This window comes from Anas acuta, chromosome 1 (assembly GCF_963932015.1).
Source record: "Anas acuta chromosome 1, bAnaAcu1.1, whole genome shotgun sequence".
Classification (NCBI taxonomy): Eukaryota; Metazoa; Chordata; class Aves; order Anseriformes; family Anatidae; genus Anas; species Anas acuta.
In genome coordinates this window covers 117,891,024-117,917,957 of record NC_088979.1, presented here as the reverse complement: position 1 = coordinate 117,917,957, position 26,934 = coordinate 117,891,024, and the positions used below count along the sequence as shown (strand labels likewise).

Sequence of the window (26,934 nt, the reverse complement as noted above, 5' to 3'; positions counted from 1 at the left end):
TTCAGAATACCTCAAGAAAGTTTATGAATTTTATAGCACTTTTTTTTTTTAAAAAAAAAAAAGCTTTAAAAAGCTCTACCAAGCCACAGCAGAATAAGTTTGCTTCACCCTTAACTCATGAGGAACTTAGGAGCTTGGCGTATTTGTTCCTAAAAGTACCTTAAAATTTGAGGTCTCAGAAAGTCTGCTTCAAACTATCATAGTTCTGATAGTGGAACTGGCTGTACAATTTGTGTACAGAGTGGCTATTATATAGTCTGGGTAGACTCTACAAAAGCACAGCCTCCTGTAAAATATGCATATTTCACAGCTTTTTTTTTTTTTTTTTTAAAGGAGAGCACACCTGAAGCTCTCATTCCAAGAGAGGCAAAGTGAAATAACTGTAAATGAAGTCACTAGAGTGTTAATGGTGCTCAAAGGTAGGATTCCAGCTGCATTCAGGTGGTGTTTTATTATGCATATAAATAACAAGCCCCCAAGTCTCCGAGCTGGCAACACGGTCTGGAAGAAGGTGCTCAGGGCTGAGAGTGAAAGACCCTGTGTTCCAGCCTGCTACTGCGGTGGCCACTTTGCTTCTTTGTACATTACTCCCACATATAAAATAACACTCTTAATACTTAACAGTCACAGAGAGATAGCACAGCTCTTGTCTGTTAACAAAAGAGAATGGGGAGGCTTGCATGTCTGCCCCACGATTATCTCAGCTGGTTAAAACCACTGCAGAAGATAAGTGGTAGAATCTGTGACGGCTTCTCTGTGGGCAGACAGGATACTTTTGTTTCCCCCTTTTGTTAGGGGCAGTTTTTCCCAGCTATGGAAACACCATTTTTTCTACTTTAAGCAAATAACTAAAAAGTTTGCAAACACCTCTGCCTCCAAGATGCACTCACCAGCTCATCTGATTTCCAGGAACTGAGCCCACTAGACAAGGATTGCAGAGCCTTGCCATTTTCTCCCCAATCCTCAACTCCATCGCTAGCAGATGGAAAACTCAACTCACCTTTATTTGTAGTTTCAAGGAGTGGTAGTATATGCTCCCACACCAAGGGCCAGCCCCATACCACAGACTCACCTTTTCTAGGCTTTGTGCCATTTGAGCAGAGATCACCTGTGGACAATGTATTAACACCAACACCTGCTGTTACACACCTTAGCATTGTCATGCATAAGTGCCTGCACATGTTGGGTAGCTTCTGGGCTTGGACACTCCCTACTTGCCCTACAACAAACCAACAGCAGGGAAGAGGCCAACCTTTGCTAGAGGTGGCTCTTTCCTCACTCATTGGCAGAGTGGGGCACAAAAAACTCCCTCAGAAAGCTGCCATGGGGTGGAAAGATAGGTTGATGGGGTGCAGGGCAGGCACTGAAACAACTGTATGCAAGTTTGGGCCATTACAAGAAAGGGGACCGTATCTCCTACATAAAAAGGCATAAAAGGAGGCCGCCCTCCCCCTGAAGACAGCCACCCATATTCGTTATTTCTATCCCTTCTTCTTCTTTTTGGATATTTACAGAGCCACGAGCAAGGTACTGACAGGCAGTCAAGGAATTCAGCCGCTGGTTGGCTGTGCAGGACTCAGGAGCTGGAGGGTGAAAGTGATGCATGGAAATTAAGCTAATTTTAAACCGCAGGCAAGAGAAGAGACTTGCTAGCAGTTACTTAAGAGAAGCTGCTGACTGTTTAAATACCATTAAGAAGATTAATGTCGGCCCGCAGAACCACTGAAAAATTAGGGCTGAAAGGGACCTCAAAAGGTCAGACCAGTCCATCCCTCTAACCCAAGGCAGCATCACCTAAACCTCGGGCATCCCTGACAGATGTTGCCTAACTTGATCTTAAAGCTCTCCACTCCCCAGGCACTCTATTCTTTATTATCCCTGTCATTAGAAAGTTTTTCCTAACATCTAAATTGAGTCTTTCCTGCTGTGACTTAAGCCTTTTATTTTTTTTTTCCTTCTTTCTCTTTTTCCATCACAGACAAGGAGTAAAGATTGTGCCCTTTTATGTGCTTAAAGACTTCAGTTCTCTCCTCCTTTGGGATGGGGAATTTCGGTTCTTTCAAGCTTTCCTGGCAGGTAATAGTTCGTAGGCTTCCGGTTGTTCTCCCTGCTCTCCTCTGGGCTGGATCCAATTACTCCACATCTCTTCTCATTTTCCATCACCTCAACACCGTGACATAGCCGACTTGCATTCAGCTTTTGATCCTTTTTCTGAAGAAGTGCTAGTTAACCCGCCACTCCCTCGCCGGGCTTTGTGGAGCTCGTATTGCTGCTGAAGTGTAAGACTTTCCACTCACCCGTATTGAATGGCCTCCTGTTTCTTCCAGACCCTTTCCCCGCTTTGGCTAATTTATTTTTAAAATTTAATTCTGTCCAACACTATATCCACAGTTTTACTTCAGATATAAAATGTCACCCTTGACTTTAATAAGAGAAGGAAGAAAATTAAGCAGGTCTGAATTGAACAGGGGGTGAAAGCCCACTGAAAACAACCTTTCATTTAGCTGGCACAGGCTCACCAGGTGAGGTTATTAAAGTGGGTTTGTGCCTACAAGGGTCAGTCCCTATGTTTTCCCAGCTGGCTTATGGCATCACATAGAGAAAGATGTTGAAATTTACGCAATGTTACTGCAGTAAGGCCTCTCCTGCTGGCTGGCCAACACGTAAAACCTCCTTTTTGTTCAGCTATCTCCATCCCCGCTCCCTGGCCTTGCACACCTGTGTGTGTCGCACCCTGTCACCCCTCAGCCCAACCACCCCTCGCCTCCCGCTGCCCCACCCAGCAATGACAAACAAACGAAAAAGAAGCCGTTTATATATGACAAATATATCCTTTATTTTTCAAAAAACGGCCAACACCGGGCGGGGGACGAAGCCAGGCGGCCGCACACCGAGCCCCGCCCGCTCCTGAGGCAGCTCCACCGGCGCCATCCCCGGGGCCAGGCCCAGCCCCGCCGCGGGCCGTGGCTGCCCCCTGCCGGGCCCGGGGCGGCTGTATTCAGCGTATAATTATATTTAACCCTTAAAAAAGGGCTTCTCGCTATCGCCAGTTGTAGTAATTAGACGTCTTTGCCCCCATTTCAGTCACGGTTCGCTACTGGTGTAGCACTGAAGAGCGCAGCTGTGCTTTGAGGGACTGCGTGAGGGGACCTAAGGCCAGAGGCTGGGCACGAAACGCTCCCTGCAGCTGCGAGGATACCACGAGTCCCAAATCCCACAGGTAAGTTCCACCAGTATGTAATGCAAACACCTGGGATCAGTTAACTGGGAGCAGGGAAAGCTCTGGTCTGTATAGTGAGAGGAACCAGCAAAAGGCTAGAAGAGGGATCAAATCCTGCTGCGTCTTCACAGAGGGAATGCTTTCCTCCAACCCTGATAAATCACCTACATCAGCACAATACAGACACCTTTTTCCCCATACTACTGTACCTAGGCCCTGAGAGGCTCTTTGGGCTTGCAGATTACTCAAGACAGGCTGATCTCAGCTCATTTCTTGCTCAGTCTGTACTACCTCACTCAGCAGGAATCCAGGAGCACCTCATGCCCCTGGCCCCACGCTGTGTGCCCATCTCGCCAGCAAGCGCAGCTGTGGCTTGGCTGCCATTCCCTGCAGCCTGCAAGGAGCCCACCTGCCTGATATGGATGTGCCTCCCAGCAGCGCCAGCAATTAGCACATGCAGGAGAGGACCCAGGCAGGCAGGCAGGCTGCACCCTTCCTAATTGACTGAAGGAAGAACACTTGAACTTGCTCCAAAAGGAAGCAAAAGCTTCAGCCTCCCTGCATTCACTGACTTGCAGAGCTTGCCCAAACGTGCATGTAGGCATCAGCTTGCAGACAGGCAATTTAGAGGAAGCAGAGTTAGGCTAGCACAAGTCAGTTGGAGATATTGACCCTTCTGGCAGTTTGGAGGCACACCTTGAGCTCAGCTTAAACATGCCTTTGTTCCCTTCTCCACTCTCTGGGGAAACTGGCTCTTCACTTCCCTTTGCAGTCATTATTTTCTTCAGCATGACTCATTCCAACTGCAAGTCCATTGTATCCTTCAGCACTGTCTATCCAGGCCCCATGAGCCACACCACAGAGAGTCCTGTGGAAAACAAATCAGAGCACCTACACCCCTTCCATATAGGCAATTCCTGGGGAGAAAGAGGCAAAGAATTTACCAAAGTGTTCTTTATTGATCCAGTGTCACACAGGTTGCAATAGTCCAGTTTAGCTTAGGGCAAAGCTGTAGACCAATACAAAAAGCAAGATCCCCTAGAAAACAGCCACCCTCCCTCAGGTGATGATGGCACTGAGATCGACTAGTGCCATGAAGAGCTCTGCTGGCAAAGCACAGCTAGCACACACACACAAAAGAAATCAAGAGCAGTTCCTGAGCAAACAGCTGGAGCAGGCTGCCTGACAGCCTTCACTAGTGTTACATTCATCACAGCAGTGAGTTCGGGTGCTTTGCAGTGAGTTATCGGGGAAGAATAAGTGTTTCCAAAATGAAATAGAGGTTTTAGCTTAAAAGTTTGCCCTATGCCATGAATATAGGGAAAGTCAGCTTAGCAAGGAATGCAAACAGTGCCACAAAATGACAACTGCAGGTGCAAACGAGGAAGTGCTAGAGGCGTGATAGTGCTTCAACATTTATTTTCCCCAAAGACACATAAAAGAATTAAAACAGTTCTAAAAACCACAATGTTTTATAATACTTCGCGATACATAAATACTAACTGTGCTTCCTGCTTAGACTAAGCAGCAGGGAAGTCTTTTATTCGGGCCTTTATGTCAGAAAGTGCATAAAGCTGTTTAAATTATTCAGGTACAGAACAAGTGACAGGAGAAATGCATGGCAGAGTCATTCCAGTTTAGTCCAAGTCTGGGAAATTCTCCTGAGTGGGATGTTCTGCTGTTGGTTGGAAGCCACGCTCAGCAGATACTGCTCACACTGGGTGCAGAGGTCTGCAGTCAGCCAGTCTGCCATGGTCCTCGAGTAACAGCACAGAGGCCGTGCTAGGCAATGAGGCTCCAAAATAACAGGCACACTGTAGCAGGAGAGGAAAAAACAAAACAAAACAAAACAAAAAAAAAAAACATGAAAACTGACCTGGGTATCTGTTAGAGGGTACAGAGTTTTTCCACCCTTCCCCCAGGCCAGATCCAACATTAAGTGATTTATCTAAATGCATGAGTGTGGGCAGTCAGCTCCACCTGGGGAAGCTACCAAGCACCAGAGCAGCTTCAGTTACTGACACCTCTGTTGACTAACACAACATTTCAGCTAAAGGGTTAATGGATATCTGACTGATCCAAGGTTATGGCTGAATCCTTACAGCATGCGCTGTAGGATGTTTCTTTGACATCTGGAAGGATGGCAGTAATGCCATCACTGAGACCTCCTTCTGCAGCATCGGCAAAGGACTGTCCGTGATAACGTCAGTAGTGAACACTGAGGTAAGAGCATTTGAACCAGAAACTACTGTGGCTATTTTGGTTATGTTAAAGAACAATTTCCGAGAGAAAAGATACCTGTTCTCCCAGTAGAATATATACAAACATGTATTTGGAAAGAAGAGAACAGAACATATGTTTCCAGTCCTAGATATTACACTTACACTCACAAGGTCTGCCTTTTCCACTCAGAAGCTTATTTTGCAAAAATTCCCTTTCCAGGGACAAAAAAGAAAGGGTATCTGTATGTGTGGGGGAGTACTCAGGAAACCAGTTGTTGCATTACTCTTCAGTTATACCTAAACAAATCTAAATGAAGCTAAAAGAATCATCCAGCATAACATGCAGTTGACCAGCACAGGACTACACAGAGCAGTTGCTATCATGTTTGTTGATTTGCATGTACAAGTAACAGGTACCACCTTTCAAGGTGAAACCATATCTGTCCCAGCTTACCTAGAACACTCCCAGTGCTCTACTTCATGCAGCAACTCCGAGTTCTTCCTCTCCTGTGTAGCTGGGTCTTCCTCTCTGGAGAGCCTCACAAGTTTTAAGAAGTGGAGTGGGAGATGAACACACGTTCTGAAGGGCACGGACATCTGCAATCACAGCACAAGTCACTCGAGTTCTCAAGGAAAACCTCCTCCTTAGCAAGAAAATTTGCATGGCATGTAGTTGATTTATTACCGCACTTACAAGATAAACATTAATGCAGTGAACTCCCTGACCCTTGTATAAATAGAGCACGGAGTAATCCCAACCACTTTACACAGGATCAAAGAAAGAGGAGCCAGAGCTGTTTCAGCTGAACAGTCTGTCTGTCCTGGCTGCTTTTGCACCTTGTATTATGGCCTCTTTTCTTACAAAAAAAACTAGAGGGTAGATTTGAGGTATCAGTGGGGTGAAGGAAAGCTTCCTATGACTAGGTGAGGTGCAGGAAAAAAACAGAAAACAAAGAAATTTGCTGTTGTAAAGACTAGACTTGCCTTGATGCAGCAGTCACAGCAGACGACACTAAGAGAAAAAAATTCCCAGCATTATCATTTGGGTAAAGCTCAGCAGACAGCAATGCTGTAGCTAAGGGTGACTTTCCCAAAGCAGCCTTAACATGTGATCGTGGCACAATCACTTGATGGCAAAGGGAACAAGTCTAGAACACCCCGTTTGGTTTTCCAGCCCTCCTGTTTATGGTAGTTTTAGCCAGCTGAAGCACATCAGCAGTCATAGCTTGAAGGCTTTATCTGCAAGTACCCACTGCTTCTCACCCAGCACCATCAGTTACTAAACTCCCAGTGGTTTGCTTGTAACCAATTCAATGCTTTGCTGCTGCTTCAAATAGATTTAAGTGAGTCTGAATGAGCCTGGAATTCTTCTCTCCCATGAGAAAAACTAACAAATAAGTGGATACTTGTGGGTCTAACATCATTCCCAGTCACAAGGTCTGGAGTCTGCTTTTCCAGTCCTAAACGGAAGATTCTGCTGCAAAGCCTCTCCCAGAACCTCTCAAGCCCTTGACTGAAGTAAAATGCAACCTACAGAGCAAAATGAAGGGAGTAATTGCTGAGAAGAACCAATAGCACAGTAAATTTGGTTATTGCTAGCTTAATACTAGGAGTTAATATTGATACCACTTCAGAGGCAAGTTTTTCCATCTCCTCTGCAGCTGCAGAGGCTTCAGCCAGGCTTGTGTACTAAGGCAAAGCTGAAAGGCTAAGGAACCCGTTCCCATCCAAGTCCTCCAACTGTTTGAATACTGAGTGTTTCAGCACTGTTCTTTCACTCTTCTCCCTCCCTGTTCAGTCCCTTTGTACCAGCTCACCTGCTGCAGAGGTAACAGCTGTAAGGCCACTTCAGAAACATCTGCTTACGGCAGCTGAAACAGATCTGTGGAAGGGAAAGTTATTTGTGAATGCCAACTGGAAATATCTTCCTACCAACAGCATCCACCGCCTGCCAAAGAGCAAGCACATAAACTAACCTTCCAAAGGCTTTAGATCCACATACAATAACAGAGATCCAATGAAGGATAGCAGAGAGACAGAAATTAAAGGCTAAAAAGGCAAAAAAAAGCCCTATTTGTAAGCCTGTGTTTTTATGATGCAGAGGTTTGGGGCAGCTGCCAGACAACAGGAGTTTAAAAAAAGGCTCTTGAACAAACAATAGCTGTATTGTGCAAGAGTGTAACAGTAGCTAGTTAAGAGAGGGAAGAAGAGAGACATTCTTTGAGGTAGACTGCAGCAATCCCAAAGAGATTAAGTCAGGGCAACTTTGAATCCAATCCTGAAGCAAAAAAAAAAAAAGTCATAAGGAAGCTGATGAGTCGCTTGAACTTTATAAAAAAGAACATTCATACACAGCTGGCAGTCAGAAGTGATATTATCTTGAGAAACAGCTTGAGAAAGCTAAAAAAACTTCAGCAGCAGGAACACAAAGAGGGTAAGAAGGCTATTTTAGCATAGGCAGAGAGAGGCAAGTTAAAGCAGGGTTGGTGAGCAAGGTGAGAAGAAAACGGATCCAGGAGCACAAGATAAAGAGGGTGGGGAAGTATCAGAGCTGCACTAGCAGAACTGTCTGCTAAATAAGTGAGGGCAAAAAGCTGGTCCCCAAAACAAGCAGCATGAACTTCTTCACACCGTTGTTGCAAAGGGCTTGCACTGAAGGCATCTGCTCTAGAGGGGCTCGATGGAACAAGCCCTCTAGAGCAGACTGGGTGAGTAAACAAGGGGGCAGCCAGCAGGCCTGTGCTGCAGGTTGTTCCCTGCCCCTCATCTCCCCAGCCTGTGCATCCACCACTCAGCAGGGTGGTTCACATCAGCACAGCTCAGTTAACTGTGGGAGTTAACAGCCTTTGCTTCACCATGTACCAAATCCCAGTCAAATGTCTTTGTGATTTTAGAGCTGGCCAACAGGAACAGTTCTGCTAGCACGGAAACAGCAGTCAAGAAGTATTTAGCAATGGCTGGGTTACTTCCTAGGCAACTTACGCAGCTTATGTTTGATTAGAAGTCATCACAGCACAAGTATGAAAAGATTTCATGCAGCCGTGGGCCAAACTCAGAACAGCTGCATGAACAGGATAAATTGAGGCAGAGAGCACCTCAGCAGTTCGGCACTGAGGGACGTGAAGGCAGCCAGCTTTAGCAAAGGCACGGACAGCACAACAACAAGGAAAAGAAACTTACCTTTCCTCTTGAAGAGGCACCATCACTGCCTCCCTGGGAGACGCCTTCCCCTTCCAGCACTCTCATTGTGTATCTGGTTCCGATCAGTTCAGCAATGGTTGGTGATGGCCACATGTTAGGAAGGTGATGGTCCTATCCAAAGACAGGAGTCAAGCATCAGAGAAAGCTGAAGGCACACGTATTTGGGGAAGTCATCCTCAAAATTGGGTCCCAGGAGGCTCAGCAGTATTTGTCCCAAAACTCAGTTCTGCTAGCGATAGGCAGTAGGTGTTGACTGACAATACTAGTAAAGAACATGCAGGGAATCCTGCTTAGTTTTTGATCTTATAGGCAAGAATGCAACCAGCTTCCTGAAGCAGGTCCTTCGGTCCCCATAGCAGTTAATCCCATCCCCAGAGCCAGTCCCTTGGGACTCTGAACAATATGAAAGAGTTCTTCCTCATGTAAGACAAATCAAACTGAACTGTAAGAGGTCTCCACGAGGACACTACAGCATACAGCCTTGTTTTACACCACCTCCAAGGAAACAAATGTCCCAACTGAAGATTAGCATGCAATGTGGCTTAAGTGAAACCAATATCGTGATCACTGCATGCACAAGGTTCAAGGTGCCTTCTGGAGTCACCACCAGATGTATCAGAACAGCTTGCCAGCTGATATGCCCCACTTACATGTTCCCTGCTTTGAAGGCCACTCTCTAAAGATTTGGATCTTGCTCTGTAAGGAGGCAGCTGCTGTTGGCCATCGTTCAGGGAACACTCAGATTTGATGTCTGCCAGCATGGGTGCACTCACGGGAGGACGTGTACAATCTGCAGTGAGACCTGGGCAGGAAGAGAGAGTTTCGGATTGCAGAAAGAAAAAAAAGGAATATCAACTTCTAAATATTCTCCCCAAAAGCTGACTGCTCAATAGCATTACCCCTCCTTTCTGAAAGCACCAAGGCCTGCTTTCCCAGCCCTCAACCTCCATCAGCCCTGATCACAAAAAGCAGAGGTTACAGTAATTACAGTTGTCAGTAGAGTGATGAGTTTTTGATAGTTAGCACCATTTAGTTTAATAAAAAGCGCTTTCTTCTTGAACATTCAAAATGTTCATTTAGCTTTTACTGTGATTGCCACTTATGCCTTCGGGGACACGCTATCATTGCTTTGAAGCTGCAGGAGCCATACAAGCTTCAGTCAACTGCAGAGGAATGGTTTCCTAAGTGCACCTCCCTGAACTCATTAATTGATGTCAGAGCTTCTCCTCTGTCAAGTGTCTTTAGGTGATCAGAGAGGTGTAGCACAGTGAGCCCCAGCCTAAGGCTTTGGCAGCCCAGCAGGCACTGACTTTGACTACACTTTATCACCACTGAGTTTGGATTTGCACCAAAAAGGAGACTGACCTGTGCTCTTGCAGGACACTGATGACCTGGCTGAGGCAAGGTGGGTGCTGGAAGATAGCTTGGGAGTAGGCTCCTGTGGATCAGAGGATGAGGTATTCTTAAGCTGCACACAGGAGAGACCAAGCCCACTTGTTCAGAAGCACTGCTGCTAAACAAAACACCCAGGACCCAGAACTGACCAGAAATAGTCCAAGGCTTAGTCAGTAGTGGAGGGGAGAAAAAAAAAAAACAAACTGTGGTATATTCAAAAACTTTGTGTTCCAAGAAGCAATTACAAGTTAATTGCCCCCAGCAAGGAAGCTCTGGTCAAGCTGGTGACATTTCAGATTCCCCTGTTATCTCCCTCAGTTAGCTTAATGAAGATTTTAGCTTTATCTGGTCAGGAACCAACTACTCTAGGTTCTTCCTTCACAGCTTTCAGAGTACCTTGCCATTTTCTTGGCTCCAGCTCACACGTAGCAACACTGGAGAAGAAGAAACTATGCCCCAGTAACCCAGTTCAAACCCAATGCTGTATCTAGGCAGCATTTTCTAACTTCTCTAGATAATTAGGAACACAATTCAATCATATTGCAGTCTCCATAAAGAAGGTCCTTCCAGCAATACACCAACCACGTGCTCCTCAAGCACCGAGCATTCCTACAAGTAGCACAGACTTGTACAAATATAGCTACATTTTTCTGCTTTTATTAATTCATATCCGTTTTCCTCAGTTAAGCAATTGTATTCCAGGCTGATGTTTACAGAAAGCAGATTGCTGATTGTTTGCCAGAGCATCTGTGCTAGACACGATGTGTTAGGGCTCAAGTTCTGTTCTGCAGAGTTTCTGACTACGCTCAGACTGAATCCCAGAACCGAGCAGTGGAGCTTTTCATCAGCAATCTGAGGAGTTAAGGAACCCAGGGGCCACATATCCCAGTTTACTGAAGAATGGTACTCCTTCAGTTGCTCCACAGGCAGCAGAGTGGGAATTCACCAGTGAAGTTGCTTCCTGAAAATAAATCATGTGAAATGCAAATATTCCTAGCATCAGCTGCCTCACTGTGAGGTAAAGTGGGAGTAGTTTTGGCCCATATTGGTCAAACTTCTGAGTGTATCAAGACTTCTGCAAGCCCTAATTTTAGAGACCAGATCAGAAGTTAGCTTTTATAGGCTGCAGTCATGCCACAATGAAGTGTTTAAACATCACATGAGCTTCTGTAGAGGCAAGGCCTTCAGTGAACCTAATAATGTCATGTTTATTCACTTTAGATGGACAAGATTACTCACACTAAGATTTAAACCTCATGTTCTAGGATGTGTGTGTGTACAGATCCAAAGCCCAGACCAGACTATTTACACCTCTCCAGTCCCTTCATTTAAAGCCTTACCTGAACTTCTGGTCCCAGCTGCTGTGCTATAGCACTGACAGTTTTAAACTCTGGACTGGCATCTTGAAATGTTAAGAAACAATCACTTGGAGATCTCAAGGCGATTTTAGGCATCACAGGCATTTCTGAGGGTTGGGAGAAGGGAAGAAAAACACACACAAGATAAGACATTTTGCTGTGGCAAGAAAATAACAGATTTTATACCCACAGATCAGAATTTGGTATTTGGTTTAACTTTGTTCTGTTAGATAGTCTTTAGTTTCAGGTGATGGTTAAAATCCTGTTCTCTAACTTAGCTGACAAATTTGAACTCCCTAAAAAAGGGTAAGTTGAAACATTTTCAAGTCTTAATACACCACAAGTAGATTTTCTAAAGGATTCTTGTGCCATATCACCTTTATCAATATAAAATTCACATTCCCACCTCTCTTGCATTATATGCTATGGGAAAAAAAAAAGTGGGCTTTCATTTCAAAGGCCATCCATTATTTTTAGCCAGCCACGACTTCCCTTGCACGCTTGATGGGTCCCTTTGCAGCAGATACCTGTGGGCCTGCCCCCGCTTTCCCTTGCTGTGGATGGCTGCGGCGTCTGGGGTCGCTTTGTTTCTGCCTGGAGCTGTTGGTGCCACCTGGACTCCTGTGGCACGCACTCTCTCAGCTTCCTCTGCAGCACCTGCAGGCAGAGCATAGCACCAGAGAGAGACAGGAAGAGTGAGACCAGTGCTGACAACTGGATCTTCAGCAATGGCACTGTTCTACAGCTGCCTCTCCCTAAGAGGGCTCTGGGCCCTGTGCACTTGTGCTTTCCATACCTCATTTTTGTTTTTTTGAGGCATGTGAGAAGCTTCAGATAACGCGTTTGCTGTCAAATACTTTTAGAAATTCTCAAATTTGAGGCAAGGCTTGATCAAAGAGTGTGGAGTATTTTCGGGACCACAAAATGTTCCAGATGGAAGAAACAGCAACAGAAACAGGGAGGCTGATCAGCTTTCTCCCCTGAAGATTTGTCACCTACTATATTCCAAACATGGTGTGTTGGCAGAGGGTCTGCCCAAAATTTAAGTACGGCTCACACATGCCTCTCCCAAACCCAAGCCAGTAGCTAAGACTTTAACTCTATATTCCTAGAAAAAATCCCATCAGCTCTGCAGGTCACCTACAGGTTTCAGATGAGGCTTGGGAGCAGCTACATCATCGCTGGGAGTCCTGCGTTTTTGCTCAACGATCACCTGAAAGAATAGAAATTATGCTTAGGCAGTGAGGTTTTCTCTACTCCTCATACATCTTTCTGGTCAGTGGCACAGTGAATAACTCAAGTCAGAATTTGGGAGCGAGGAATGTGGGGAAGGCTTAAAAATGGCACAGGGAAGTACAGAACGATGAGGTGCTTGCTGCAGAGGGGATCACCACAGAAAAGAAGTCAAGCTGCCTGGTTCACTTATTCTTACTCAAAGGCGATGCTATTTACTCTGTGTGTACAAGTGGAGAACACGTGGGAGTGCAGGTAGAACACCACAACAGCTTCCCACACTTGCTGGGCTCTCATTCATTTGCAAATTAGACCACTGTTTGCTACAGGAGTTTAAAGTAGCTTTGCAGGTGGGGAAATCCTCGCTGAAGAGCTTTCACAAAGGCCTAAGTAGTAAGTACTCCGTGCTTCCTTCTAGCATTTGGGACTTCAGACTGAAGCTTGTGCTTCTCATCAACCCCGGGAAGAAAAAAGGAATCAAAAGGCAGTTCATTCTGCCACCTGGAGCTACAGTTTTGTACTGCACAGTGCAACAATTCTGTCGTGCACTGCAAAAAAAATACAAGTAGTGATGTATTTTCTCCCTTCTGTTACTATCCATTTATTTATTGAACAAATTATCATTTTCCAGACAAATGCCAGAGCCTTTTCGGAAGGCTGGAGCCACAGCCAAGGAAAGTGAGAACTTCTGTAGGGGCATATGGTTTAGCTGCAGCTGTTAACCCCCTGCACTCAAGGAGCACCATCAAGGGGAGGAAAAAAAAGCTGCTGTCTAGCGTGGTAAGCAAACTTTACACTTTCTAAAATATTGCTCTTTATTACCAGTAGAATCGTCTCATCTCCTGCCAAGATGTCTGTTTGCAAAGCACGCCAAGGCCACAAAGCCTCATGCCAATGTTTTAGATCTGCTCATCGCTCCCAGCTCAAGCTGCAGCAAGTGAACAGCATCCCAAACCTTCAGAGGCACTCAGGCGTTTTTGTATCCGGGCATCTTCAGCACCATCAACATTGCTGGAAGCCCCTACCTCTTGAGTCAGCACCACAGCCCCTGGAAGCAGTTTGGATTTATTTTTTTTTTTAAACCCTGCCTAAATTCCTGCAGCAGCCTGTTTACACTGCCTACAGGCCTCTGCCCCAGGCTGAGCAGAGCACTCGCTCAAAAGTGATTTTACACTTTCATGCATCCCAGAGCAGCTGAAAAGGCAAGAAAAACTAGTAAGAAATGCCAGACAGTACAGCTCTAGGAGCCTGTGAAGACATAAAGGTCTGAGGAAGAAAGCATAAGCAGGCAAGGGTCTGTTTCATGGAGCTGCTGCCCTGTAGGGAGAACAAGTTTACCATCCAGCTTCATAAAAGTCTGGCTACTCCTGAAATAAAACAGTGCTGGAAATAAAGTGTTTGGGTGGATAAATGTGGTGATCAAATATAGAGTTACAGCTGAGAGGAAGCTCCAGACAGTTCTGGACTAGGAGTACCTTTGAGAAAGGCTTTAAAACAAGATTTGGGGAAGAGGTTTCAGCAAGGATGGTTTAGAAACCAAGTAGTTAGAGCAGGTGGTTGCAAAACTGTCTACCGACTGTAGTCAGTCAGTCACTCACCTTCCGAAGGTTGTACCTCCTGTGCTGAATGTCATCCAGAAGTCGTTCATAGGGGGAGCAGGCACGCTCTTTGAGCGGGGCAGGGCGCTGCAGTCGCTCGGTGGCCTTGCGCAGCCTCACCCCAGCCTGCAGCTCACAGATGATGCTGGGCCACAGGGGTGCCTGGGAGAAGCCAGTGAGGGACAAGTCACCAGCGGGCAGAAACACACAGAGCAGCATCCTCGCCCTCCCTGTAACAGGGCACACTTAGCAGCTGAGGTCTTGCAGAAACACAAATCTGTCCTTAACGCCCCCTTCAACCCACTTGCGGGGCACAGTACTAAGATGGAGAATTGCTTCTTTCTACAGAATCACTTTAAAATAAGTGAGCTGGCTCCCCAGTTAATTAATGTCATCAACTTTATGAATGTATTTCAGCAGAACAGCTTTTCTTACTAGGTACCTAGACCCATTTTCTTGGATAAGTACTTCTTGGAAGTACTGCAGGTGCTAGATGATTTTGTTTTGTTTTCATCCTTCTCCATTTTATTACCTCCTAGGAAATGCTGAGAACGAAATCCCACACCTTACCATTAAAATCCTCTGAATTTTCAGAAGCCAAGGATTGAAGGGCCCACAGACCAAAGAGGAAGACAAAGGGAAAAAGATCTCCCACTTCCACCTTTGCAGCAGCTTATGCTAACTTTTTCAGCCTGGAGACACAATCTGATAACACTGACATCTGCTCATCCTCTTCCTGTATTAATACCTGTTTCCACAGGATGCTCAGGCACGCAGGATAACCCAACAAAAGTTAAGACAGGAAAAAAAACATAATCCACTCAATAGCCTGTTTAGACAACATTGTAATGGAAGTGCTAAGTCAACAGCTTATCTGGATCCCAAAGGCAAATTGAGTAAGAACGAGTGATTGTATTATAAACAGTGAAAAGGAAGTAAAACATTTTTAAAACTGCCTCAGAACAAAGCTTCTGACTTGAATTCCTCTCCCTCTTTCACTTACAGGGTGAAGCACCTTCTCGCAATTTATCCCTTGAGATATCTTGGTATAATATCAGAAAAGTCTTATGCAAGCTCTGACTGATGGGCTGCCTTCAAGGAGAAGGATGCTCAGTTGGATTGTTTTAGCCAGGCTTTGGAACGGTTGGATCTCAACTCCAGACCAGCAGGACACTCAGACAGTAGCCACACGCTAGCCATACCTCCTGGATTAACATTATTACTGTTTGGGAGAACACAAAAAAAATAAAAATCAAAGTCCTGTTGAAGAAAGCTGGGCAAACTGATCAGCATTTGCTTGCTGTACAACACTAAACACATTTCATTCTTTTCATTCATGGGAAGACAGCTGTTCCTAAGAGGTCTCGGTGCTTAGATTTCAAGGTGAAGAGTGTCCTCTGGCACACACGGTCAGCTCTGCTGAGATGGTACAGCCCTGCACGATACCAGCTTGTGGCCTGTGTTTCAGAAGCCCTTTTTTCAGAGCAGCCAGGATGGAAAAGCCTGGTCCACAGACAGCGTTAACTGCGTGGCACTGCTCAAGGCATCAGCTCCAATCTGCGGGCTCCCAGCAAAGCTGGCACCCTGGTTATTTTAAACTCAAGAGTGTGTCGGAACGATGCAATCGAGCGGTGCACAGGGAGTTGGAAACCAGAGGCAGAGGATTTGCAACAGACATCCTGCTTTTGGAATTTATGTCTCCTGAAGGAGCAGAGGCCAAATACACTGGCCTTCAGGCCACACGGCAAAGCCCATGTATTTATTCATGTATTCCCTGCAGAAAAGAGCATCAACTGCTGTTGATGAGTTTGTGGTTTGAGATAGCTTGCCAGTTTATTTTAATAGATCACAAAATTGAGAATATGCCCAAACACACATTTCACAAACATTTTCATACGAATAGTTTGAGCACGCTTCAAAGCGAGTGCTATTTAGACAAAGGGAGCGAGTCCACAAGTCTCTCGGGGCTTGCCGTTTGTCTCCACAGACTCCAGACTGCACTGCATTTGTTTATGCCGGGCAGAGCTCCAGCCAGAAGAGCTATTTGATTGAGCCCTAGCTATGGAGGGCCTTGAAAAGAACAGAGGGAGTTGCTTTCTCTGCCCCAAATGCACAGTCCAACATCTACAGAAGGACGGAATGGAAGGACAGGAAAGATAACGAGCAGAAGGTAGGAGCTACATCTCCAGCCTCCCCCTCCATTCTGCCTTTTTTGAGCTGCTGAAGCTCAAAAGGATGGTCAGAGCTGCCAAATACCTTTAGCCTCTCCAGCCCTGAACCAGCACAGACCCCACGCGATAAAATGATCTCATCCACCTTACTCCTGCCACCAAGAGATCAGTTTTCTGGGAGCTGTCAATCCAGCTGCAGAAAGAAGCAGGCTGCTTCTGGCAGGTATCAATTCCTGCCAAGAGATGGAGTTTGGGGCTCATTTTCAGGAAGAAACAGCATGAGAAACTACTTGTGGACACTTATTCCAAAGAGTGCCTCCAATTTCACTTTTAGAAGTGGTTTAAGTTGAACCACAAAGAGGCTCTTTGTGCAGAATAAGTGTCCGCATGAGGTAAGCATATGAAATAATTTAACTTCAAGTTCACTCCCAGCTTGTTTTGCAGACAAGTCTTTAACTACTTAGGCTCTTGAACGACCTAAGAAGTTTTGTTGGTGTTCAAGCTCCCTTCTTTGTTTTATAGAGAGTCATTGGAAAACCTCAGAGAAGCATGGGTGGACCAAAAAAAAAAAAAAAAGCCCAACCTACCATAATGAAGGAATTAAATCCCTTACCCTCTGTTTTTCCTTCTTCTGCAGGGGGGTTTCCAGCAAATCTTCAACATCCATTTTTCTCAGACTCTGAGAAGCGAACAAATGAGGTCATTACGTTGGGCTGTCCAGTGCTTTTTCATCTATCCAGTATGAATTATTAACGTTGAAAAGCTTAGAAGCCCCAAACACCCAGACATTCAAAAGCTACAATAAATCACTACTGTGTTGCAGAGACAGAAGTCATTCACATAATCAAAATAGCCCTTCATCTAGGTACTCCATTTCTAGTGCAACAGGAAGAGTACTTTATAATTAGATCAACTTATGCAGGTAGAAAGGATAGTAGCTAAGGGGTGATCCCAAATATACCTCTTTGGAGGTCTGGATGATGGACACAAGCTTCTGAAGTTCCATAAATTCAGTAAAAAGACTCCTACAGGTCATTTCATAATGGCTCTTAGCCTCAGAAGGCACGGACAAGCGCTCCTCACAGGCCTGAAAGAAGTGGAGCTATTTAAAAGAGAGATCTTGAAATGAAAAAACATGGAAGGCTGGAAGAAAGCAAAATCCAATTTCTTGATGTATGGTTTAAAATCATCTTCCTCAGTTCCATTGTATCTTTTCTGTTTGTTCTATTGCAGATGCAGAGGAGCAAAGAAGCAAGATGCCTAATCTCACGCGTACAATAACTTAAGTAGCTGTGTGTAATTTATCTATCTTGTTCTCCATAATGTATGCTTTGAAATAAGTGCCTGGAAGGGAAAGCTTCCAACACACACACACCCCACAACAAAACAGCAGGTGCAGTCACTCCTCATGTTCTTTTTCCCCCTTGTTCCCCTACCCTGATCAGACTGGGGCATGGAAGGTGTCTTGTACCCTTAATTTATGGTTGAGAGGAAGCTCTTAATTTGAGTTGTGACATCTGAGTCCTCTTGCAGAGACCAAATCTTATGGATATTGAAACAAGTCACTTGTCCAGTCACCTAGCTATTGAATGCTGCCTTTGGACACTGTGTACAGAAGGACTTTGTAGACAGAGCTGCAAGAGCCATGCTCAGTCTTCTTTATGAGTTCTTTTCCATAGGCACTTCAGTGCACCTAAAATGTTTTTGCCTTCCCCTTCTGATGGGAAAGCCATGTGTTCCCTCTATGTCCTCCCACAAGCTACTTTCCCCCCACATGGTCTGTCATTTTGGTTAACAGCATTGTTAACCTTCAGCTCCTCCAAAGCTGCTGCATTTACTAAGCAGGAAGAAGGAAACCTGGATAACATCCTGCAGGGTGACCGCTGGCTTCATTGCCTCCTCATCCAGCTTCAACATAAGGCAGAGCAGCTTCTCCAGGGGCTCACTCAGTTCTCGCTCTACTTGGCTGTCGATTCCCCAGTCCAGGGCTTCATAGATCACCACTCCCAAGTACTCCAGCAGCTGCAGACAGAGGCCAAGGAAGCAATGCAGCACCAAGTGTTGTGAATGACCTGCACAGCCCTCACTTCCTAGCCATGGGGGGCCCTCTGCTGCCCTCACAGCTGAGCACAACGCTCAGGATGAGAAGGGCTCCAAAAGCAACCTGGTGCTCATCAGGTAGCCTGAAACACTCCCCAGATAAGCTATTTTACCCTTTTAAAGGATTTATCTAGCACCTCTAAATGATCTGTTACCAGGACAAAAAGTCTGTGGGCTGTTCCAGGGTACACAACATCTGTGCACATTGTTTTAATTGAGTTCACTCCTAGCATCTTGTTTCATTTTCCAGATTGCAGGGGACAGTGACTCCCGCAATGCTCAGCAAGTAAAAACACCTTGGCAGTTTCAGACGCTGCCATCTCCCAGGCTGGCCTCCTACCACTGCAGGATTGTATCTGCACACATAGGAAGGTGAAGAGATGGGTTTACCTTGTCCTCTGACTGCTGAATGCTGCCAACATCTGAAAGGGAAGCAAGAGAGGAGGTAAGGGGAATGTAACTGCATAGGCTTTGATAAACAGCTTTTAATAGCTCTGTTGAGAGACAGAAATTGGAAGAGTTCTTGGTAGTAAGGAAACAAATCCTTCTCAGTAAGGTCAGTCCCACCCGAGGAAACCAGGCCTGCATTTGCTGCAGAGCAACACCAGATATGCTTTTTACTTACTGTGGGCATTAGCCCCAAACTAACTGGTACTGGTTGCTTCCTTTTGTTTGCTGGTAGGTATCTAACCACAAGGAAGGCCATGGGTATTTATCTTCTTTCTTTACTACATACATACTCTTGCCCCCTCAGAGCAACAAACTCTATAGTAGTGTAACTACATAAGACAATGCTTGTTGCTGTTTGCTAGCTGCACATAGTAATAAAAAAAAAAGTCAGTTTTAGATTTGCCTTGAGAGTTAATAGAAGGGAGATATAGCTCAGAGATTAACAGAGCAGGACATGAAACAATCTGAGGCTTTATTTTAAATAACAATTTCTTTCAACATAAGTTGTAATAGGCTTTTATCTCAGCTATTCCCTTGGCCCTTTAAAATAAAACATAGGCAACAGAACAGCCTATACAGTCAGAACACACTGAAAAACATATAGAGGAGGAATAAAAAAATTTTTCTCCCACTTTGCCCCTAAGTTTCAACCAGTTATAACAACAACCCCTAGCATCCTCAGCTGGTCTCACTCTTACCAGACTTATGGTACACCCTGAAGGAAGCAGTGCCATCAGCGTGGATAAAAATGCTCCCAGGGCCTTTTATGAACACGGAGTGGAGCGACGGGGACAGCCCCTGCGCCAACTGCTTCATCTTGCAGCAGCACTGAAAGCAAAGCGCCCAGGCTTGCTCCTCGCTTATGGGGTGCTCGAAGCACCTCAGGACCTCAGCCAGAGACACCTTGGCAGCCCTCTGCTCGCAGCACGGGGGCTCCATGTGCACCCTCACATCCCAGGCTGTGCCCCCAGCCTAGGAGCTCAACACCCCATCCAGGACAGGGGCTGCTGGCGCAGCAGCCTTTTATCAGCTCTGCTCTCCCACAGCTCCCTCCCTCCCTCCCTCCCTCCCAGGTGCCATCGTTAACGCCAAATTTGCTCCACTTTTTTTTTTTTTTTTAAAGGGACGCCGCTTTGACAGAAACAAGGTGAAGTGTATAGCAAAGGGGCTTCCGAAAAAAAGACACAAACTAGCGAGATCCGCGTTTAATTCAACTTTATTCCTTCAACCCTAGAGCAGCCGCTGGAGGGTGCCCGGCTCCCCTCAGCGCGTCCCGCCCCGCTCTGACGGGGAGAAGATGGCGGCGGGGGAGGCGGTGTGGAACCGGCTGGAGCTGGCGTGGCCGGCCGGCAGCCACACGCTGCCCGTGGCGGCCCCGCACCCCGCAGGTCCCCGGGGCGGTTATGGCGGGTGGATTGGCGGTTGTGGCGGTTGGGCTGGCGGTTGCGGCGGTTACTGAGTGCCTCCCGCCCGCAGTGAGGAGCCTGCCGGAGCTGAGGCGCCGCTGCCTGGCGGCCGTGCGGGGGCTGCGCGGGAAGGGCCCGGCCGTGGAGGGCGGCGTGCTGAGGGGGCTGCTGTACGCATACCGCCGCAGGCTGCTCCGGCACCGGCCGTACCTGGCCCTGCAGCAGGTGAGTAAGGGCTGTGGGGAGAAATAGAAAATAGCACAAAGCCATATGCATGTAAAAAAAAACACCACAGGTTTCTTCGTCTTTGCGTTGTGCCCGTCGTTAAGTCGCGTCGGATCAGTCCAACGTGGGTTTCCAGGCTCTCTGCTGTCAGTGCGCTTTGTAGGTTGGCACTGAGGAGACATTTCTCCTCAGAAAGAGCAGGCAGGCACTGGGACGGGATGCTCAGGGAGGTGGTGGCGTCACCGTCCCTGAGGTGTTCAAGGAGAGGCTGGACATGGTGCTGAGGGACATGGTCAGTGGGTGACACTGGTGGCAGGGGGATGGTAGGACCAGATGATCCTGGAGGGCTTTTCCAACCTTAACGTTTCTGTGATCCTATGAATTTGCACTTTTCCAGCCTTTTATAACTAGTAGTCAACCCTCTCTTGCTTGTACCAAGACCTGAAGTATGCACAACTGTGTACCATTTAATATAAGATTAGTACAGGGATTTGAATCCCAACTGATTATAATGGGGAGGGGGGGAGGAGCAACCACAGGCCACTCTCTCAGGTACTTCATTTAAGACAAAAACTGAACTCACCATTCACAGTAGTGCTTATAGTGACAGTTCTGAGACCAAGGCACTCACATCTCAAAGCACCAGTTTTGAGATGGAAGGAATTCTCTTTTCTCCAGGTGGAACAATGCTTGAAGCGCCTGTGGAAGATGAACTTGGTGGGCAGCATTGAAACGCTGGCAGAACTGATTCCCAAGTAAGCATCATGATGCTGTACATTATACTGCCCTTTGGCTGAGTCTTCAGAGCTAAACGAGAAGGTGCTAGATCATAGCCATCTCCTTGTCTTTGTATTGCCACAGGAAAAATAAATTTGAGGCCCATGCGGAGTACTTAGTTCCCAGCCAGCCTATGCTGGAAACGGTGGCTGTGAAGGTACTGGGAGGCTGCAAGCTCATTCTGCGTCTGCTGGACTGCTGCTGTAAAGCATTTCTGTATCCTTTTCTCACTGCGTGAACATTCCTACAGGTCACCAGTTTATGAGACCAAAATCAGGTCTGCTGTAGCACCTGTATTGCTGATGGACTCAGCAGTGCAACTCATGTATGCAACTTGAAGCTTCTTTGATAGCCAAACATCTCATTTTCAAGTTATTAAGTGGGAACCCGGGGCTGTTGGCTGGCTGCTCTCCTCTCCTTGAGCAGCCCAAAGTTTTGATACCCATCTCCCCAAATGATCTAGGATATTGCCTTGCGAGCCGCCTCTAGTTGGTGTGCTCAGCAAGTTTCATTACAGGCTGTTTGTTTTTTAGCCTTAACTGGTGTAATCTCCAGCTTGTCCGTTAAGCACCTCTGCTCACAAGAATACATACTTCTGAACACCGTGGCTTCGGGGTTGTTGAGCCGGCTATGGTTTGTGTAGTCAAGTCTTGTTTGTTGTCTGTTTGACTTGCCTGTCAGGGAGAAGGGCTTGTAATTAAAGTCTTGCTGCTGAGTGAGCTTTATTCAGCTGGGAGGAGAGGGGGAAAATGATCTTATGAATCAGAGATCCCTCCATCCTTTTGGACCTGATTCTAGCACCTGAAGAGTTGTATGTATAAGTGGAGGGAGACTTCATGCATGCTGTTCCGGAAGGCTTTGTTCTTGGTTCATAGCAGACTTTGTGGGGTGCTGGTAAAACCACAGCGTTAACAACAGCCTGCCACAGACCCTGGCATCTGGTACTCCTTGCAGTGAGCAGTAAGCCTGCCTCATGCTGAAATGGAAGGGCTGTGATAAAGTTGTTCTACATCACTGCTGAATTTTTCAGGGAAATCCTCTTTGCTAGTCCTATGCTCTGATCGGGAATGTGCCTGAAAGGTGGAAGGTGTCAGCAGGGGGAGCTCCGACTGATATTGAAGGAGAATGTGGTGGTGGAGTGTGAAAAGTGTACTGAGGGGGAGAAGAGGGGAAGGGCAGCTTGGGATCTTTCCTTTGAGCTCTTCTTGAGTTGAAGGAGTTGTTCTGTGAGTACAAGCACAAGGTCTTGCTAGAGGAGACTCCCATCTCTTCTCTCCTCAGGATTCAGTACAGGTGCATATTGCAGAGCCTCATTTCCTTGTACGGTGTGCTGTCAACATCACTGCGTCTGGTGTCCGAGACCCAGCAGATGCCTTACATTAAGGGGTTTGCCTTCCCGTCTGATATCAGAAGCTTTCTTGGAGCTGACCTTTCTTCTGAGGTGAAGAAGCAAAAGGCTGCAATACTAACAGCAAAACGACCCACCAGCTGGGTGAAGAAGCTTTTCCCAGACGTGCCAAAGGCAGAGTCAGAGGCTGGGAATGGTTTTGTGACCTGTGAGAGTGCTATGAAAAACCCAAGCATCCCTACGGATGTTGGAGAGCCAGTTCTGGTCACCAGAGAGAACAGAGGTAAGGCCGTGTGCCGCGGTGCCACTGCTGTCTGGCAGCTGAGGTGACCGCAACCTCTGCCCAACACAGCCAGGCACTTTACTACACAGAGGGGGCATTTCGAGTACAAACTCCCCTCTCCTGTCCTTGGAAGAGGAGGAGAGCGTTGAATGCAGGCGTGAGCCTGCTGAGAGGGCAGGAGAGCTGAGAGCTCTGCAGGACAAAGCAGTAGTGTCTGTGTGCACAGGCTTAAAACTCGAAACCTCGTAACGGGAACGCTGCTCTCTTCCTCCAGGAAAGCACCGGGGGTTTGACGTGAAGAGCTTACTTAGACCATCCAGACCTCCAACACAAGAGGTGTGTGTGCCACCATTTTACACATTCTTTATTTTAACTTCAAAGCTCCTAACACTGTGATGTAACTTCTAAAAGGTAACTATTTCTGTTATTCCTTGTTTCAGGATAGATACCTTACATCAACACCTTTTAAAGAAATGCCAGAGTCGCTCTCCTCTTACATGGTGAAATTGCAGCACACTGGGTCTCTCCTACAGCTGTTCCAAACAGCTGCATCTTTTGGGGAGCTGTCAGAGGCACTCAGAAAAGCTATTCTGTGGTGCAAAGGCCACAAACTCAAGCCAGCAGCTTATTTTTTTCGTAACAAATTGTTGAAAAGCAACCGGCTACACCATGTGGAGGCGCAAGGATGCAGGTATGTTGCACATGCAGGGGGTTCTGGATCTGGCACTACAGCTTAATGTTGTGTTTTGCTGCAGTGCAGGGAAATGAAGTGATCTAACCCCTTTTCTTGAGCTTTAACAGGATCACTACTTCAGGTCACTACATGCTATGATGTGAATGTTCTTTTTGGTTTCATTTGTGAGAGGATTTAAAAGGTAAAGAGATGCACAAATAACAGAATAAAGCAGGAGAGTGAAAATGCAGTTTTAACCACAGGCATGTAAGTGGTAACTGCTAGATGATGTTAGGGGTGCCAGGCTTCTTCAGAAAGCCCTAGCTAGTATTGTAAAGGTGCTGCTGTATCTCATGGGTGTGACAAGTAAAATGGTACAGACCGCCAATAACCAAATCTCTGAGAGCACCAGAAGTAACTTAACAGCTGCTAAAAGTTCTGTTTTGTTTCTGTTTTGCACCTTCCTTCCCTTAAGCCTGCAGAAGAAGCTGTGCTGCGTCAAAACCTCTCTCTGCAAGTACCTCCTGTGTGGCTCACAGCGCAGGCGCTGGCCGAGGCAGTACCTGGGGGCACAGCTCTGGCAGAGGAAGGTGAAATCGTCCAGGCGCTTGAAGAGAACTCGGACTGCACGGCCAAACCAGGCTGAGCTTTTCGGAGTCTGTGAGAACCGGGCTTTGCTCAGCGTGGGGCCTTCAGGTCAGGCTGGACCTCCCATCGCTTGTACAGCCGCTGACAAACTGAGCGCGGCAGGAACCCCGAAGCGGTTGCTTCCTGGCTCCGTGCAGGAAGAAGTCTCTGACAACACGGATATCGATGCTATTTTTGCTGCAATGGGGGTCTGATCCTGGACTGGGAAGATCAGGGGGTGTCTTTTTCTATGTAAAACTCTCAGAATACTTGCAGTGTTTTGGTAACTCGTACCCTACATTCTGCTAAGAAAATAACTATTTCAGTATATTTTTATAAAATAGTATTTTTTTATTGGAACAGTGTTCAAAACTACTGAGCAATCTTTATCCTTTCACCTAGACCTTTCAGGAACAGCAGCTTTGAGTTACCTCTTATTTAAAATCCTTTCTCTGTTGCTGGACTGTCAGCAAATAACTACCACCCAAGGCAGAGGGCTGCAGCTGAGCACGTGCTGTTGCTTCGGACCAGATCATACATTATACTCTTCCTTTTTTGCTGCCTCATTTAGGTGAGGGCCTTGTCTTGCAGTATTATCACTGTTCAGTATTTGTTGTCCTCGTCCTGAAATGGGGAGTTACCTGAATCCTGCTGCTCCAGAAATGGGGCAAAGCACAGCTGGGGCCTGTAAGAGTAAATTCCTTACCCATGAACTTGTCTCCCGCTGCCTGAAGTCTTCTCAGTGTGCAATTTCTGCCTGCTTGGCAAGGTAAGGTGGGCTATTCCACCAAGTACTTACAAAATAACGTTAGAACAAGCAGTGAGGTCAGTGCTTTCCATCAGTTACAAGCCAAAGCCCAAGTCTCAAGATCAGCATCACCAGAAAACTACGTAGAAAAAATTCTCAGAACCAAGACTAAGCAGCTTTATTGCTGTATTTACCTGCCCAACAGGGGTAAGAAAGATGTCTAAGTGCAAGTAAAGCTAGAGCTTCAGCTTCCTAATTTAACTTAGGGTAAAAAAAAAAAAAAAAAAAAAAAGAGCTGTGTCTACATGGATAGAACCCAAACAGCCACTTAGGTGCTTTAAAAACAAAACAAAAAACACATTATGCACCCAGTGTGAAGCGATCCTTGTAAATTTTTATGAAGAATGAGCACGCATAAACTGAAACTGTTTTATTCAAGGAGTATATACAGAACAGAAAGCAAGAACTTATCAGAGTTGGGCTAGAAAACTTGGTTTATCCACTTAACTGAAATCCATTTTCTAAGTTTCCTGTAAACAGAATACCTAGTGATAACCAAAACGGGAAAAAAAAAAAAATCATTAGCCCTCTAGGTGTCTGGTTCATCACAGTCCTACTTCGAACAAAATTGTGCCCTTCAAAGAATCTTTACAGCTCGTTTCTTGAAGTGATAGAATAGTACAAAAACATACCACCTCCAGTTGGGTAACATTCAGCTGCCTGAACACCTCTCTGAAGGGGCAGGGCTGATATCCCTCAGGGATGGTGTCCATCCCGAGTGACCCCTCCAAACAACAAGTGACATTGCTTCCTGCTGGGCAGCAGCTGCCCGAGACATGCCCCAGAGCAGCCTGTGCACAGGATCAGGACCCGTAGTTTGCTTCATCAAAGGCCTTCCTGGCTCGTTTCAGTTCTTCGTTCATGGTCAGGAGGTCTTTAACCCTGGCAAACTTGCGGGGGTCCTTGCGGATTAGAAAGACGATGTCCTCCACCTGTACGCGCCCCTGCCGGCCGATTGACATGGCCTTGTGTGTCTGTAAGAGACAAGACGAAAAACAGCGTTCCTCTGGCCCCTGAGGGTTTTTTCATCTCTCAGTGCCACTTCATTCCCTGGCACTTTTATAATCAAGAAGCTGGCAATTTCAGGATCTGGGCACCACTGTCCTAGTCCCTACTCACAGAACTGCGAAGCGCTGTCACCCCACTGCGCATACAGCTCTACACGACTCACCATCTCCGTGATGAACTCGATGACCAGGTCCTCCAGGATGTCCACGGACTCGGTGTAGGGGTTCTGGTCGTCCCCGAAGCCGTACATCATGCACCTGACTGCGGGGAGGCGCGGGGTGAGCCCTGCTCGCCCTGTCCCCGCTCCCCTCTCCCCGCCGCAGCCCCGACTCACGCTCCTTGGAGAAGAGCCGCTTCCTGCGGCCCTGCCCGCCGTCCAGGCCTCCGCCGCCTTCCTCCGCATCCTCCTCGAACTGGGCTCAGCGCGGGGAAGAGGCGCCATCAGCGCGGGGGGTCCCACACAGGGACCCGCACCCGGCCCCGCTCCCGCCCGCCCCCGCTCCCATCCCCGCTCACCGGCGCGTCCTCCTCCTCGTCAGCCATGGCCGCCCGCCGCCGCCCCGCTCCGCCTCCGCCCGCCCCATCCCGCCCCACCCCGCCCCGCCGCCGGCCGCCATCTCGCGGCGCGGAGGGGAACGGGAACGGGACTCAAACACCATGCTGTACACAACAGGTACAGACAAGGACAATGCACCTACCAAGATTAATATTAAAGTCCAGCAGGGGACTTGATTTTATTTACCTATCTTACCTGCCACTGGGGCACCGATTCCTACATGTAACAAACTGATGTTTTCTCTCTTGCAAATGGCTGAACAAAGTAAAAGTTCT

At 46.9% G+C, this 26,934-nt stretch overlaps 3 protein-coding genes across 5 annotated transcripts; 1 reads left to right on the top strand and 2 right to left on the bottom strand.

Annotated features, from left to right (window-relative positions):
- Nucleotides 1–4,622: 4,622 nt before the first annotated feature.
- On the bottom strand, nt 4,623–19,963 carry LOC137863439 (protein spire homolog 1-like). 2 transcript variants are annotated; one of them, XM_068696529.1, is made up of 16 exons: nt 19,647–19,963; nt 18,889–18,920; nt 18,256–18,420; nt 17,360–17,485; nt 17,012–17,077; nt 14,228–14,389; nt 12,541–12,609; nt 11,924–12,053; nt 11,379–11,503; nt 10,009–10,081; nt 9,294–9,445; nt 8,623–8,754; nt 7,260–7,324; nt 6,427–6,454; nt 5,897–6,039; nt 4,623–5,034 (listed from the first exon to the last, which is right to left on the bottom strand). In XM_068696529.1, exons 1-16 carry the CDS (start codon nt 19,885–19,887, stop codon nt 4,848–4,850), a joined length of 1,896 nt encoding a protein of 631 aa, XP_068552630.1. In that variant the 5' UTR covers nt 19,888–19,963; the 3' UTR covers nt 4,623–4,847. The 2 variants fall into 2 exon arrangements, 1 of the variants encoding a protein (XP_068552630.1); XR_011100901.1 differs by lacking the exon at nt 6,427–6,454 and having other exon boundaries at nt 4,896–5,034.
- A 164-nt stretch (nt 19,964–20,127) lies between these two features.
- On the top strand, nt 20,128–25,288 carry NEPRO (nucleolus and neural progenitor protein). 2 transcript variants are annotated; one of them, XM_068696543.1, is made up of 9 exons: nt 20,128–20,336; nt 20,425–20,579; nt 21,258–21,334; nt 21,441–21,572; nt 21,912–21,989; nt 22,638–22,987; nt 23,262–23,323; nt 23,428–23,678; nt 24,136–25,288. In XM_068696543.1, the coding sequence occupies exons 1-9, from the start codon at nt 20,246–20,248 to the stop codon at nt 24,500–24,502; spliced, it is 1,563 nt and encodes a 520-aa protein (XP_068552644.1). In that variant the 5' UTR covers nt 20,128–20,245; the 3' UTR covers nt 24,503–25,288. The 2 variants fall into 2 exon arrangements, with proteins under 2 accessions (XP_068552644.1, XP_068552653.1); XM_068696552.1 differs by having other exon boundaries at nt 20,238–20,358.
- A 162-nt stretch (nt 25,289–25,450) lies between these two features.
- On the bottom strand, nt 25,451–26,732 carry TAF13 (TATA-box binding protein associated factor 13). The gene is made up of 4 exons (XM_068696729.1): nt 26,620–26,732; nt 26,438–26,516; nt 26,267–26,364; nt 25,451–26,069 (listed from the first exon to the last, which is right to left on the bottom strand). The coding sequence occupies exons 1-4, from the start codon at nt 26,644–26,646 to the stop codon at nt 25,899–25,901; spliced, it is 375 nt and encodes a 124-aa protein (XP_068552830.1). The 5' UTR covers nt 26,647–26,732; the 3' UTR covers nt 25,451–25,898.
- Between the last annotated feature and the right edge of the window lie 202 nt (nt 26,733–26,934).